This window comes from Cryptomeria japonica, chromosome 9 (assembly GCF_030272615.1).
Source record: "Cryptomeria japonica chromosome 9, Sugi_1.0, whole genome shotgun sequence".
In the NCBI taxonomy this organism is placed as follows: Eukaryota; Viridiplantae; Streptophyta; class Pinopsida; order Cupressales; family Cupressaceae; genus Cryptomeria; species Cryptomeria japonica.
The window spans coordinates 456,312,931-456,329,457 of record NC_081413.1 but is presented as its reverse complement, the minus strand read 5'-3'; the positions used below and the strand labels follow the sequence as shown (position 1 = coordinate 456,329,457).

The 16,527-nt window shown below is 37.6% G+C and overlaps 1 protein-coding gene across 1 annotated transcript in view; it reads left to right on the top strand.

Annotated features, from left to right (window-relative positions):
* LOC131858436 (uncharacterized) overlaps positions 1–15,025 on the top strand; it is a 39,729-nt gene extending 24,704 nt beyond the window's left edge. The window contains exons 3-4 of the mRNA XM_059211675.1: positions 14,348–14,497; positions 14,891–15,025. Coding sequence (XP_059067658.1) covers positions 14,348–14,497; positions 14,891–15,025 — 285 coding nt within the window. The remainder of the gene's footprint in view (positions 1–14,347; positions 14,498–14,890) is intronic.
* The last annotated feature ends 1,502 nt before the right edge of the window (positions 15,026–16,527 follow it).

Genomic DNA, 16,527 nt, shown 5'->3' with positions numbered 1-16,527 from the left:
TCACCAAAAGGAGCATTCCCCACATTAGCCCTAGGTTGATTAGTCTCTTAGCGGTAGATCCAGAAATCCTCCCTCTTCTTCCTCAACCAAAAATTATCTTTCATGGCTTGCAACATGTTCCGAGGAATAGGCCTAGCTGGATAGTTCCTTTGAAAGAGAGGGTAAAAACTCAACCATGAAGGGCGCTTAATGACAGGAAAATCACTAGGACCCACATAAAAGTCTTGGGTCATTCACCAGTGGGCTAATGTGTCCCTCCCATGAGCTACGTGACACATGTTTAATAGCATTTTTTGTGTTTTTGCTAGACAGATATCCATCAGGGTCATAGCTCCATACATCATCAATGACTACCAAGCCGAGTTGCACTAGCTTGGAGGTCAGGGCCCTCTCAGTGATGCTCCTTCACTTGAGAATGATGGGGCTAATAAATTTGTGGTCCTCAGTAATGGATGTATCGTGTTTTCTCGACCCTATAGCTTTTTCAACCTCTACTAGCTACCAGAACATATCGAGGGCTAGGGTTCTCTCAATAACGTAGGTAGGAAGGTGGAAGGGCTCCTTAGAGAAGCCATGTATTTGGATAAAATAAAAATCCTTACCCAAGAACTAGTTGCAGCAGGGGCGTTCATTACACATCCAATTTATTTCGATTTGAGAAAAATGAGCAAGAGGCTCCTTAGGGATGACACCAAAATCGTGAAGGACGGGAGCTAGGAAATAGTCTGAAAACTGGTATACATCATAAGTGGCTAATAGTATAGGTGTCTAGGTAGACATAGGCATTATGTTTCCTAACTCATCACGAGTAGCCAATTGCATGAATTGACTAAATAAAGTGACATTTTGGTGCATGAATAAATGAACAAGGAATGAGGCAAACCTGAACCGCTGTGATTTCTCAAATTCAGCTCACTACCTCACCATTTCTCTGGCTATCAAAAGAGAGAAGTTAAAATAGAATGGTTCCTTCTTCTTCCGATATTTGAACAAGAAACCCATCATAGGAGAGGTGATCTCTTGGTCATTGTCATGATCGCATAGGAACACAATGGTAGAGGTTATATCTTTGAGATCATCTTGCCTTAAATCACTATAGGGGAAAGGGAGCTTTGGAGGTTCGATCACCGAACTCTGATTCAGAGCAGCTTGACAAAATGGGACAATGTCCTACCTTGAGTGCCAATAGTCTTCCATAGCATCTTTATCAAAGACCTTTGTGCTGTCAATTATGGGACAACACAACATGTATTGAATAGCTTATGAGGTTATAATGACTCGCAAAGATGAGCCCTATATCGAAAAAGAGTCTGGCACAAACTTGCTTGTGCATGCGGCCATAAATTTTGACAATGTGGAACCATAGGGACCATGAACTGAAGAGTGCCTCTATTCAAAAATTTGAATGTCGTAGACTGCGACTCATTTATGTGATTTATCATTCTTCCACATGTAGCCTTCCATAGGGCTCTTGGATACCTGTGCAGATCGGGCTCAATGACCTCTTCTAATGAATCAATTAGCGCCATGGAATCACAGGTGACCATCTTTTATTTGGATTTAGTCCTGGGATATTCTGGCTTGGGGGCATGGCGTGGGACGCATATGAATTTTCCCTGTATACATCTGCCCACATTTCACCCTAGAAAGGATTTGAGGTTGTTGCTTCCATCTCCATTTTTCTGCAAGTGAGCTTTTTTTGACACTTTTGAAAGGCTTTGGCACTAGGAATGCAAATTGAAAAATATGACATGCACTTTTGAAGCTTTCTTCCTTAAATGTATTGCATGCCTAGATTTGTGCATGAAAAGGGGGCATTTATGATAGGTATTTGTCGGCATGTATGTCACCTCATTATCCAGGCGACATTAATGCTAGAATGGGAAGAAGCACCACCATTTGCATTTTTTGAAAAGATGTTAGCCCACTACACCGTCATATCAATCTACTAGAGATAATTTGCTTGTCTAGATAGATATCCTTATTAAGGAGAAAATATACAACCAACAAAGCTCACATGAGCCAAGACAGACCTGCGGACTACTGGGTTAAGGCATGACATACTTGAAAATAAGTGTGGCGTCTGAGTACACTATTTTTATTTTCAAGGCTCTAGACAAGACATATGCAACCTTCAGGCTCGACTCCATTCATTTGTGCGAGTAATGAGAAAAGACAACTATATCGAAGATTGAGGGCATTGGCTCTTAATTTTATTTATTACTCAGAGCTAAAAATCAGCTATAAATATGTATTTTTAGACATTCCTTTTCACAAAAGCCGGCTCAATGACGAAGTTTCTTGAGTTATGGATACTCCCATTAGGCTTACTAGGAGGAAAGCACAAGTTGTTTTCCTTGGAAACATTTCATATTGGAGGTTGCAAGGCATGACACAATGGAGAAATCCTTTGATAATTGCTACCATTAAATGGGTGCTCGAGGAAGATTTTATTGACGATGTTGATAGATATCGTGTCAACATAGATATATGCTCCCGCTTCGTGGCTTCATTGCTGGATGCTAGGACAAACAACTATCTGATGATGGAGCTGACTAAGACACTCTTCTGGTCAGAGTATCTAGGTGGCCTTAAGGATGTCATGGAATACTTCGTCCCTTTCAGAGGTCTGCCCTTGGCCTCAAACTTATAGTGCTTCATCACCCTTGGAGAGGAGGTGACCTGGTATCCTTTTATAGGTGGCTTAAAGACTATGTCATTGTCTTCTCATGGCCTACGCATAGAGCGTGCTGTGGAGTTCCTCCTTAGAGTCCATCTAATAGCACCTGCTCCAGCCAACACAACGTGGTATACTAAGTTTTGAGACTATATCTTTCCTCGGATCCTAACGTTGCATATTCTTCCAAACCTAGTGCTTGTGTCGATATCTCAGGAATTTGATAGTGACTCTGGCCATGAGTGGATGGGAGAAGATGATGAAGAAGATGATGACTCTGAATTTCTCATGGACAAGGAGGAGGACGAGGAAGATAACTGAAAGAATGACACCCTGCTTCAAAAATCTATAGGCTACAAGCCATTTTTTTATGCATTGTACAAAGCTACAATTATATAATATAATGATATCATTTCTTCTTGCTCATGGCATATCTTATGATTTACTTCTTTTTCTTTACAATGCATGGAGAACCATAATTAAATAAATAAAGGCACGCTAAAAATAATTATTTACATTGGGAATGCTAAGCTTTAAAAGAAAGGTTTCAGATGAAACCCGTTAACCGAAATTTCAAGAGACTCCTCTTGCATATTCTCAAGGTAAAATGCATTAAACCCCTTACAATTGGTGATGAAGAAGGGTCCCTCCCATAAACCATCAAAATTTGCGTGTTGACCTGTCTTGGCTACCCTCTCATTATATTTTAAAACAAGATCACCCTATTTGAGCCCTGGTTTAGAACTCTTCTTGTTGTCAAACCACCTCTTGACGGTTTGTTGATGGTTTTGAAGTGATTCAAATGCCGCTTCCCTTTCCTCTTCTAACTCCATAAGTTCTGCCAGCCTTACCTCCATGGGCTCATTTTCAGCCACCTCAATGGACTTGAGGAGCTACAAGGCGGGGATCTCCATAGATACGGGGAATAGGGCATCCTTGTCGTAGACCAGCTTGTATGGAGAGTTGTTTAGAACTTTCATAGGTGTGATCCAGTCTTCCCATAATGCGCTTCTCAAGTGGTGATGCCACTCCCTTTTGTGTTCAAACCCAATCCTTTTAATGGGTCTTATGAGGTTCTTGTTGGTATACTCAACTAGGCCATTTCCTTGTGGATAATAATTTGAGGAAGTCTTCGGATATATACCTTGGTTGAGAGAAAATTGGTTTACATGGGAGCCTGTGAATGCTCGCGCATTGTCCGATATTATGGTCTTTGGCAAATGAATTCCTTTGAGGTATAGCCTCAGATCATTTGGTGAAGTAGTAAGTGGCAGTAAGGATCCACTTGTGTCTGACTGAGCTTGGTAGATTAATCATCCCTATGAAATCTAGAACCCATTGAGCAAAGGGCTCTTCCACCATTATTGGCCTAAGTGGCATTGCTTCCTTTCTGCACCTACCATTGTAGTATTGGCACTCCTTGCATTCTCTCACTAGAGCATGTGTGTCTTTAAATATTGAAGGCTAGAAATACCCAGCACAGGTAATCTTGATGATAGTGGTTTGCACTGAATAATAGCCCCCTGAGAGTCCATTATGGAATTCATGTAAGATCTTACGAGCTTGGTCTTGGTCTATGCAACACTCCTTCAACAAGGCAAAACCTTCTATTGTGTATCCTATAGAATCTCTTTTTTTCAGGAGAGATGTAAGTTGGGAAGATTCCAGTCTCCATGAAATGTTTTCGGTTCTTGATCTAGCATGCTTCCATTTTCTCAGAGGTGACCATCACAACTTCATCCACGGTAGTCTCAGCTTCTTGAGGGCCAAATTCTTGAGCTATATATTCACAAAGGTTACCTTAGTGGGCCTGACATCGATGTCATACTCTAAGATCTTGGTAATCCATTTTTCCCTTTTCTCTATTATGTCGCCTTCCATTATATACTCTCTGACTGAAGGGTGAGTGACATACACAGTAGTCTTATTACAGGCAATGAAATACCAAATTTTTTTGAGGCCTTTGACAATGGCCATTGTTTTCTTTTCAACAAAATTATATTTAGCTTCATACTCCTTTAAAGTTTTGGAATGGAAGGCTATCAGATGCTCACCCTTTTAGTCTGAATCTTTCTGGGTTAACACCACCACAATGCTATAATTGCTAGAGAAAACATACATTATGAAATCTCTAGACATATCGAGATTTGAGAGTATTGGAGAGGAGGAGATTGCGTCTTTAATTTTCTCAAATGCCTCTTTTTCTTTAGGAGTCCATTTAAATTGTGTGTCCCTTTTAAGCATTAGCATGATAGACCTCACCATTCCAGCAAAGTCTGAGATGAAATGACTAACAAAGTTGACCTTGCCTAGGAAGGACTGAACGTCCTTCTTGTTGAGAGGAAGAGGGAGCTCTTTTATTGCCTTCACCCGATCTGGATCAATTGAGACTCCTTTTGACACTATGTTTCACAATAATTTCCCTTGTGGGACCCTAAAGATGCATTTCTTTAGGTTCAATGAAATACCAAATTCCAAACACTTCTAGAAGAATAGCTCAAGATGATCAAAATGATCTTCTTTATGTTTTGAAAACACCGTCAAGTCATCCAAGTAGATGAGGATAATTTTATTGATCAACTCCTTAAAAGGCAGATCCATAACCCTCTGAAAATTTGCACTTGCGTTTGACAATCCAAACGATATTTTTTGGTAAATAAATGTTCCCCATTTGGTTGTGAAAGTGGTGTTATGTTGGTCTTCTGGCTTTACCAAAACTTGGTTATAACCTGAGAATCTATCCAATATCGAAAACATCTCAGACCTAGCCACAGTGCTTAATAATTTTTCCATTGGTGGCCAGGGGTAATGGTCTTTTAGAGAAGCTTGATTTAAGTCACAAAAATCCACACAAAGCTGTATATCCCCATTCTTCTTTCTGACTGGTACCAAATTTGATACCCATATACTATGCTTGATGGGGTAGACAATCTTGGACTCTATTAATTTCCTCAACTCTTGTGCCATGAGAGTCTCAGTTTTTGGATTGATTGGTCTTGGCTTCCATCGAACTGGTTTGGCCCCATTGGCAAGCTGAATGGTGTGCTGGATGATGCTAGAGTTGTAACCCTTCAAATCCTCATATGACCATGCTATCATGCCCATGTATTCATCACAATAGCAAGCCAACCTTTCTCGATCTTTTGGGGAAACTCCCTTTCCAACCTTAAGTGTTCTCCCATTCCCTATTGACAATTTAGTGTAGTCACCCTTATCGGCTGTGAATTTCTGTTTATCTTTTTTAGCATCATCGTGATGAAATAAATTCTCCAGGGTGATCAATCCATTTGGGAGTTTATTGGATTTTAGTGGGATGATTTGATCCATGCAAGCTTCATTTACATTGGACTGCATTTGATTAGCAAACTCTCTAGAGTTTTGAATGAATAGAGAAATTTGTTCACCACTCTCAAAAACTTGTCAATGAGTGTCATTGTCTGGAATAGCTGGTCGAATGACCATGCAGACCGCCTGAGGGTTGGTAAGCAAATCTGCAGCAGGGTCGAATTGTGACCTAATAGTGGCCATCCAATTAGCGACTGCATTTGGTTTTCGAGGAATCCTGTAGATGTTGAAAGCATTAAATCTTTCGATCAAATCCCATGTCCTATGGTGATAGAACTTCATGCGGACTTGTTTGACACTTGAGATTCCTCGGACCTGGTACACTATCATCTCAGAATCTCCCAAAACCTCCAGCTATTTTATTCCCATTTGTGTTGCTAAACTTAGGCCTTGGACTAGCCCTTCATATTTCACTTCATTGTTGGAGCAAGCAAACTGTAGGCAGAAAGACCTCAGGACATGTTCACTAGAAGACAAAGTAAGGCAAATTCTAGTGCCTGAACCTACCTTGCATCTTGCACCATCAAAGTGCAAGGTCCAGAACGTGGAAGACAACTCGTCCTTGGTTAGTAGCTCCTTGGTCAATTTTGAGATAATCTGATTGTCATGTCCCCTCATTGTTCATTATATATATCCTAAATGAAACAATTATTATTATTAATTAATATTATAGTTAACAATGAATGATTATTTGAAATTTATTTATTTATTAATATTTATTATTAATAATATTATAAACATAATTAATATATTATAAATTATAAACAAATACAATGTAATTAGAAACAAGTAAAAGTCATCACAAATGAGTTGACTCATGTTTAAAGGTAACAATCCATTTGAGTAAAGCAGTGATTACGAAGACAAATAAAAGGTGGTAACAATTTCATGAGTGTTCGTGATTACTACAACAACTATGATTGGTATATGAACATCGATTCATATATTAATAAGACGGTGTACATTATGATGCACAACAATTTGAGATTGATTCTTGTATAGAACATACTGAACACAATGAAAACTTGTGGTATGTGGCAGATATAAGTGGAGGTTGATCACAACAACAATATGGGAAGAACGAATGTGGCAGATATAAATGAATGCAGAGCAATATGGGAAGAACGAAAAATATGATTACCGATCTCCCTATGGTTGATACCATACAAGTATATATCGTTGTGGTATGAAAAAGGAGCGAGTAATATGAGCAATCATTATTATTGCTATAATATTGAGATATTGAAGACTTATCCTCCAATACGCTGATATCTTTATCTCTGCCATAAGGAAGACTAATTAATTGATGTCAAGTAAAGAGACTAATCAACAACGATCGTAATGACCTTTTAAAGATCATCGAAGGCATCTAACAGCACAGTCATAATCGATAATATTATTATTATTGTGATCAGATATGAGGAGGCAACATAAGAGATGTATCTAAGAGGTTCGATCAAGAGAGGCATGATTCCTCACACTCAAAAGGATGCGACTCTTCAATTCGAGAGAGATAAGGATTAGATCAAACTCATCCACCAAGTGGGGTTCAACAGATGGTCAATTTGGGTACGATATATTGAACATCTTCCTCACTGTCACAAATGATGGGTTACCAAGGGCATAATTGATCTTAGGAACCATGATAATTCGTATCAGATCAAGGTAAAATAAATTCAATATGGGAAGAGGAAAAAGTTATATCATCTACAACCATTGAATGGGCCATTGATCAGATTAGAACATAACTGTTATTGAGTTACAGGCAGTAACATTTGTGTTCTTGGTGGTATGCACGATGATGTGCTCGCTATGACTGCTTAATATATGAAGCCCAATAATGTTCTTATGCAGAATTTGATAGTGATAATAATAATATATTAATATATAACAACTAATATATATATATATATATATATATATATATATATATATCTGAGAATAAAAGTTATTTTGAGAGTCTACAATAATATAACATCTGAGAATAAATAACGTATAAAATATATATAAAGATATAATTATGTATATTAATAATAAATATTAGAATATAAATCAGATAGAATCCTTTAGTTAATACTAGAAAGAAGCTTATGTTTCTCTATTATCCTTGTTTGGATTCATGTTAAGATAGTTTTGTCTCCTAATCAATTTAGTTTAAATTATAAGGATGTTGGGATGGATTAATTATGGTTAAAATAGGCCAAATCCTAGTAGGGGAAATTACACTGATCCTCATAAAAAATATAGTAGGTACCAAGACCCGTAGCATGGTAATTTGAATATGGATCAGAATTTATGAATTCATTGAGGAAAACCTCTTGCTCTGGTGTAATATCGCTAGTCACCTCTTCATCCTCTAGAAGTTCTACAATTATTCTCTCCTCATTAGAGATGGAGGTATGGGTAGGCTCAAAGTTGAGCATAGCCTGATTAGCTACATGCTCGGTGTGTAGGGGCTTTGAAAGAATTTTGAGCTTAGCACCATGCTGGGTTTGGAGGATTAGGTGGGACCAATCTAAAGATAGGTAACCTCCTATCTTGGTGGTAAAGTCTTGGTAGAGGCAGAGGCCGAAAACAAGGGGATGTCAATAACTACTACCTCTTGGGACACAGTGACACTAGGACATGTGAACATTGTCAGTGGAAGACTTTTAATAATACCCATAGTCTGAACTTTATTTTTCATCTAGTTGTATAACGCCCCTACTTAGAGGCTCATATTTGATGTTGAAAACCTCAGCTATTTGCTTAGGCATGATGATAGTGCTAGCACCAAAATCTATCATAGAATTATGCAACAGCTTGTCCCCTATAATGAGGGTCAAATAGAAAGGGTTTTGTTTAGGCTTACCTTCCACATGGGATCTAGGTAGTGCGGCCTCATTTATCAACACAACTGGAAAGCGCGATTGCATTGCGGGGGTCATAGATCTTTCCTCATTAGCCCGCAAAGAAATGACAACATTCCTGTCAGTAAGTCTCTCCCCCTCTACTAGAGCTTCTTTTAACTAAGTCTTCTGCTTTGGGATGCTAAAGAGATCCCATAAAGAGATGTTAGTTGGGGCTTTCTTTATTTGCTCCACCATGTCCAATACTAATGGCACATATGCTTTTGGTTCTCTCGACTTATAGGAGATAAACTCCTTCTGATATGTGGTAGCAACTGTGGGTTGTTCGAGAATTTTTATGAGATGAACCTCCCTTGTGTGCTTACATGCTTTCCCATGAACCGTCTTTTTGACCGAAGGTTGTAGTCTAGCTGCACTTGGGGAGCTCCCAAGCCGTTTGTGAGTATGACATCCTCGTCTTCCATCCAAGAGAATAAAGCATGGTGTGGAGATATCTTCATTTCTTTCTCCATTGACATACCTTGCATCTGAGCAATGAGAGCTGCATTGTCCATGTCAAGGGAAGTATAAACTAAATCATTTGAGGTAGCACCTTGACTGCATTTATCTGTAATTTTTTGTTGCAAATTGCCTTTCAGATAGTTTCTTGGGGCATGTACATTGTTACATTGAAAACACCAAGAGTTGGTGTCATCCTCTAGATTATTTTGTCCTACTGTCAACTCTTTATTGGTGCTAGGATAGATAGTTTTCAACAGATTGGGCATTGGAACTATCTAGCCATTCAGTTGACTTGAGGAAGCTTGGTTATTTGCATATTGGTTTTGATGATATGGGGGTCTATTCTCTTGGAAACTTTATTGGAAGGGAGGTCTAGCAGAGGGGATTTGGGATCGTTTCAAATTAATGATTTCATTTGAGAAAGATCTCAACAAATTTTTCATATCATTGACTTCTACAGCCAGAGACGAACAGGAGGACATACTCGCTTGTTGGGATCCATGATACATATACATGGATTGGGGTGTAGATGTGCTAGGCACAACTAGCTCATGAAATTGATTTGATATTTCAGGGAAGACCGACATGAGCGGTCGTCATGTAAGCTTTCCAGCATCAATTAGATTGTTTTCTGCTCAGACCGCCAAGTCATACACATCCGAGAGAGTATTTCCTCCGAGAGATTGAATCATCACAGATATATATGAATTGAAGAATTTTGGATAAAAAACAAACGCCATATCTGCGGGAGGATGAATGTACAACGGTATCCTTTGCCAAGTCCTTTGAAACCTCATATTGAATTATGTCACTGCTTCCTGACAAGCCCTTTTGATGGTAATCAGTTATTGCCTTAGAGATGATCTATTAGCCTTCTTGGAAAATATCTCAAAGTCCAATCAGTTATAGAATTAGAAGCAAGAGATCTATACCAATCTAAAGCTCTTCCTTAAAAAGAAGTTGTAAGCAATCTTAGAGCTACATTTTGCTCTGTAATGTTATGGACGGTGCAAACATAAACTATATCTTATAGATGTTCACTCGACGTCTTGGAACATTCTCTGGTGAATTTAGGGACAACTCTTAGTGCAGAGGTGGGAATTAGCCCCCATACTGGGGGTGGAACATGAGGAATGAGGGGACTACCACTATTCCAAGTCATGAAATTTCTAGGAGGAACTTGAGCCATTAGTATGGGAACAGGTACCGCAAGGGTAATAGGTGAATTCTGGGAAGAAGTAATTGTAGACGAATGGACGTTTACCAGGGGTGATAGAAGAAAATTGGAATTTGATGTTGTTTGACTCTTGGTAACAGGTCTACGACTCATAAACTTGCTTAGGCTTGTTAAAAATTAGGTCCCACTGGGCGTGCCAGAAAAATAATAGTTGACTACTAATTTTGCATTAAACGCTAATAGCCTTATGGGAAATTCAGTTTTCTCAAGTTTTAAAATTCTTTTATTGTTCCTTTCACAACCAAGGAAATTTTGAGATGTTTCTAAATTCTCCTGACCTTAAGATCTTCAAACTTCACCACTAGAACTTGCTGAATTTGAGGATTTTTCTCTTTGTTGGTGGTCCCTTTATCTTTAGGTTCTTCCTCATCATCATTGTCATAATCTAAGCCCCTCTTGGGCTTCATCGAACTATGTTTCATAGTGTGTGGAGTGGGAAAGTGAATACTTGGGGATAAGGTTTAGTGGCTCATCTTGGTCTTTCTCATTGTCTTCATTGGTATCCTCATTAGTGGTGGAATCCTTCAATTGGGCTTCTTTTCCTCTCCTACAGATTTTTTTTTAGAGTGGTAGTAATTTTTCTAATAGTATTGTTATTTCTATGGAACCCATTTATTCCATAGGGTTCTCTAAGGATAAATCTATTCCTATCAAATTGGACACATTCAAATATTATGATATGTTCACATTGTCCCTAAGGATATCTTACAAACTTTTGGTTATTTTAGGGTGGACTAAATGGCTGATGGATTTTTTGAATAGTATTCCTTATTTATTTTGTTACCTCAACACATAATCATAGATGACACAAACTAGACAAGTTTGGTATCAATAATAACACAAACAACACAACTGAAATTTCTAACAATCTCCTCCTTTGTCATTGATGGCAATGCTTGTACCACCAATCAACAATAAACTCTTTCTAAATGTATCTCTCTGCTTATTGTATCTCTCTCCCCCTTTGACATCAAGGACAAAGGGCACAATACTGCAATAAATGATTCTCCTTACTGAATTTTGTAATAGTAACTCTCCCCAACAATAAATCTCTCTCCCCTTTTCGAGTACGACTCTAATAACTACAACACTTCCCTTTGATGCATATATCTCTTTTTTGTAACTATTTTCAAACAACTAAGAAATCACAATCCTCGCCTACTCCCCTTGAGAATAACCACCACATCAATCTAGTAGAGAAAAGATGAACTTTTAATCTTTCTTTGGAAATATGTACCACTTCTATGCATCTATTTTGAAAAAGGGATGAAATAACCCCTAACTTTTGTTGGAGATACTCAAAAGATTCCTTCACTAGTACCTTCATAAATATGTCTACAATCTAATCATTTGTAAACACATATTGCAATCTGGCTTCCTTCTCTACAATCTTCTCTCTTTAGAAATGATACCAGATAAAAATGTGTTGTCCTTGAATGGATCACCAGGTTCTTTGAAATGTTAATTACACTTGTATTATCACATAAAATAAGAATTGCTTCATCATATATCAACTTGATATCTTTGAGAGTTTTCTTCATCCACATGACCTGAGTGCAACAAGATGTTGCTACAATATATTCTAATTTTGTTATAAATATTGATACTAAATCCTACTTCTTTTTCAACCAAGAGACCAATTTGTCTCCAAAGAAAAATGTAGCACCACTTGTACAAGTCTTCTATCATTAACACATTCAAGCCAATAAACATTTGTGTATTCTTTCAAAGTGAAATTATCATTCTTCTTGTACCATAAACCTAAATCCAAAGTCCCTATTAAATATCTAAATATCCTTTTGATTGCTTGATCATGAAATTGCTTTGGATTAGCTTGATATCTAGCAACCAAATAGACAACATGTGCAATATTTGGTCTTGAAGCCATATTATTTTTTATCAACTTCTCAAGATCCATCATCCTTATTTAACTTGCATCCAATAGCCATAGGAGTTCCAATTGGTTTACAATTCTACTTCTTCAACATCTCCTTGATATACTTGGTCTCAGAATTGAAAACACCATCTTTTGACTTGTTGGCAAGAGACATTATAGAGGTTGTCTAATGTTATCACTAATGGCAACCAAAGTCAAATATCCTATTTCCAGTGTGTGATCTGATCCTACTCGAATTCAGAATGAAGATTTGGTTAAGTCCGGTGAGTTAGAATAGAGCACCCGATACAATGCAACATTTTGGCTGGCATTTAAATTTGGTTGAAGATCTTGTGTTGTGGAGCGAGAAAAATATAGTTAGATGTCTGGAGTACCTTATTCCAGAGTCTTAACCTCTGGTGATGATTGTTGTGTGAGTTAGAAGGTCTGGTGCATAAGTTTTGGGTTGAACAGTGTGGTATGAATGTCTTGGTTAGTTGATCATTGTGCGGAATTGGTGGATTAATTTTCGTGATTGTTTTTGTAATCGAGGATGTCCAGATGACATTTGGGAAGCATGTGGACAATTATTTTTGGTCTGCATATGCATTGGAGTTTGAATTGAGCCGCCTATGTATGCACGTTTCATTTTTTGGATAGTGTTCTTGAAGCCGACATGTAGAAGACCTAATTTCATGTTGTGGATATATAAGACCAATGGATATGATCATTTTGGTATCAGTAGTGGTGTGTAAATTTTTTTGTGATTGAATGTGTGTAGCTCCACTCGTGCAGCTGAAATATTTCTGCTCAGGAATAAAGTAGAACAATAGAACAGAGCAATGTAGTAGAGCAGCGAGAGAATAAGTGTTTTATCCTTAACTAGAAGTATACTTTGGCATTTGTAGATGCTATTTTTTAGTTCAAACAATCCAATTATATTTTTTTAAAGATATTGTAAGGCAGTGAGCCTTTCAGGGTTGTTGCCCTTCTTTCTTTTGAGTAGTGAGCTCTAGGAAGTATGTCTAAATGCATGTGCATTCCCAAAATAATATTTTTATACCTTTGTAGAGTATATTTATATTGTGGGTCTCATCCCCACTGCGGTTTTCGCTTAATCAGGTTTTCCACGTATAAATCTTGGTGTTATGGTGTTGTTCCTGATTGGTTTATGTTTTTGCGTGTCTCTTTTGTTCATTTGCATTAAGTGGTTGAAAGAAAAAATTAATAATGTTAAAAATTGCAGAACACTGATTCACCCGCCCCTCTCAGTGTTCCTTGATTCCAACAATTGGTATCAGAACCTAGTCCCTTGGAAGAAGGCTAACATCTTGAGGAGGATATGGGAAGGTGAATCAATGAATTTTGGTAGTCTTTAACATTAGCTTATTGTGGCACTTGAGGATCTTGATGAATCCCAAGCAGAGGTCCGACAAATGAAAGAGAATCTTAAGGATGCTGATAACTTCATGCAGTCATTGAAAGATCAATAGAGCAAGTCAAGAGAGAATAGGAAGGAAATCGTTGATAAGTTAAAGGGGAAAGAAATCCAAAGCATTGATAACCAAGCCTTGAAAGAGAAGACAAAAGAATGTGAGAAACTTGGTAGAGATAATGTAGTTTAGAAGAATGAGATGGAATCTATTGTGATGAAATTGACAAAGGGAATTGAGGAAAGAAAGAAGAATGAAGATATTCTTAATCAATCCCTGAAAGAAAGATTTGATAAATGTAGAAGACTTGGTTGTGATGCTAGCCAACTAGAGCATGATCTGCATGAAACCAAAGAAGAACTTGGAGAGTAGATTCTTCTTCTTAGATATGATCTTTAGGCTGAAAATGAGTACAAGTTGAATTTTCAGATCAGTTTAGCCAAGCTTAATGAGATTCTTAAAAGCCAAAAAGATGCAGATGATAGAAGAGGTATTGGATTTGACAAAGGTGAAAGCTCTGGATCTGGTCAAGGGAACCCCAAGTCTCAACATCACAAGAACAAAGCTAAATGGTCTCTAGTAAGACAACCTAATTCTCATAAGTTAAATGGTAACTATTTTGTTTTCAATAAATTGAGTCATATGGCTAGTCAATGCATAAATAGAATGAATCATAATGGCCCATCTTTCTCCGGTCAATGTTTTAAATGCAACAAGTATGGGCATAAGGAAAATAAATGCAGAAGTATGATGAATAACTTTCCAAATAGAAGAAATGTCAGATCTTATGCATGTGGCTGGTTTGGACATGTTGCTAACCAATGCAGATCAAGAGGAAATCGAGTAAATTTTAGGCATAGACAAGGAAAAATGGTATGCTATAATTGTGGCAAACCCAGTCACATTGAAAGATTATGTAGAAATAGAAATGTGAATAGAAATGGTCTGATATACAAGAATAAGAATGTGCAGCTAGATGAAAAGGGGAAAGAGAAAGTGGAGGAGATCATAGATAAAATGAAGAAGACATGGGTGAAGAAGAGTGATTTAGTTATTGGAAATGGGCCTGTGCCTGATTTTGGTGCTGCAAATTCCTCTGAGAATTAGATTGAGGCCTCTAGCCTAAGGGGAGTCTTCATGCAGATCTTTTCGCCCCTACCAGATGTTGGTGCTAGAAGATTGACAGATTGTTAGTAGTTAAATTATGGTGGTGCAAATATTTTTGAAGGATTTCTAGAAGAGTTTGATGAAATTGAAGAGCCACAAAAGATTTATAAAAGAACTATCTGTGTATGTAGGGTAACTGGAAGTATTAGGGAAAAGTGCATTTATTACACCTAAAAGTTAGGTGTGTGAAGATAAAAAGCAACTTAATCAATTTATTTCTCACTGTGCATTTGAAGAGAAGAAGAGAAGAGAGTCGTGAAAGCTGGATTTTCAGAGATCAAAGCGTGAAGAAGATTTTCCATGCAAATTTCCTAATCCGGTGGTCAAGGTATTTTTTGATGAAACCTTTTAAGTTTGAAGTTTGAAATTTCTGAAATGGCTACCTCTAGAACTAAAACCTGACTAGTCATAGATACCACTAAGAGAACTCAGCCAGACTTTAAGAAACACCCATTTATATCCATGGAAGGTGATCCAAAGAGTGCATTTTCATCAGCACCACATTGGTGTTTTTCATATAGAGGATTAGGGTTTATACCGATGCCAATATTGAGGAGCTTGGAAGTGCACAAATGTTGTGTTTATACACCAAGCAAATGACTAATGAGGCTGGTAGTTTGAAACCCAAATTCAAAGTTGTGGAGGAAAAGGGTTTTGCACAGTATGTCAAATTTTTAATGTTTGATGAACTTGAGTGGGTCCGATATGTACTTAGTAGAATGCATGATGAATTTATGTTGTTGAACAAGTCATTCAAGATCACAAAGAATACTATTATGGTTGTTACTGGTCTGTGCTCAACCAATGACTTCCTTACATTTAAGGATGTGAATAACCAAATGGTTACATATGCTAGTGGATCAAAATTTGACCAAAGAGTCATGACAATCAATGATATTCTAGAGTATGATGTTAAGTTTTATTCTATGGTGATATGGTATAAGATATATTACTTCAACATGGATAACTCTATGTCTAGAACAACTATTTATGTTGCATATGAGATGATAAAGGAAGATAAGAAGTATGACTTGTGTGAACTACTCCAGAGTGAACTAATGAAGAACCTGAAGAAGATCAAGGAGGACAAGAAGCACACATTCAAGTATGGCACCTTAATCATATGCCTGTACTTTTACTTCATGAGTGAAGTTTCGAGAGTAGGTCAGGTCTAATGGGTGTATGATAGACCTGCATGAGTACAAATTAGAGAAATTTTATACAACATTGGTGATGCTAAGGTCTGGAATGCCACTCTTTGGGGTTACTTAAAAAAATTTTAGAGTGAGATGCATGGTAGGGAGAGGTTCCCCAAGACTATAGTTGAGAAGTATCAAGATACAATTTGCTTCATGGTGGATACTGACCAATGTCTAATGGAAGAAGTTGAGCCTAGAATTGTATGGATCATGCCCTTGGGGTATGAGGTTGATTAGAAAATA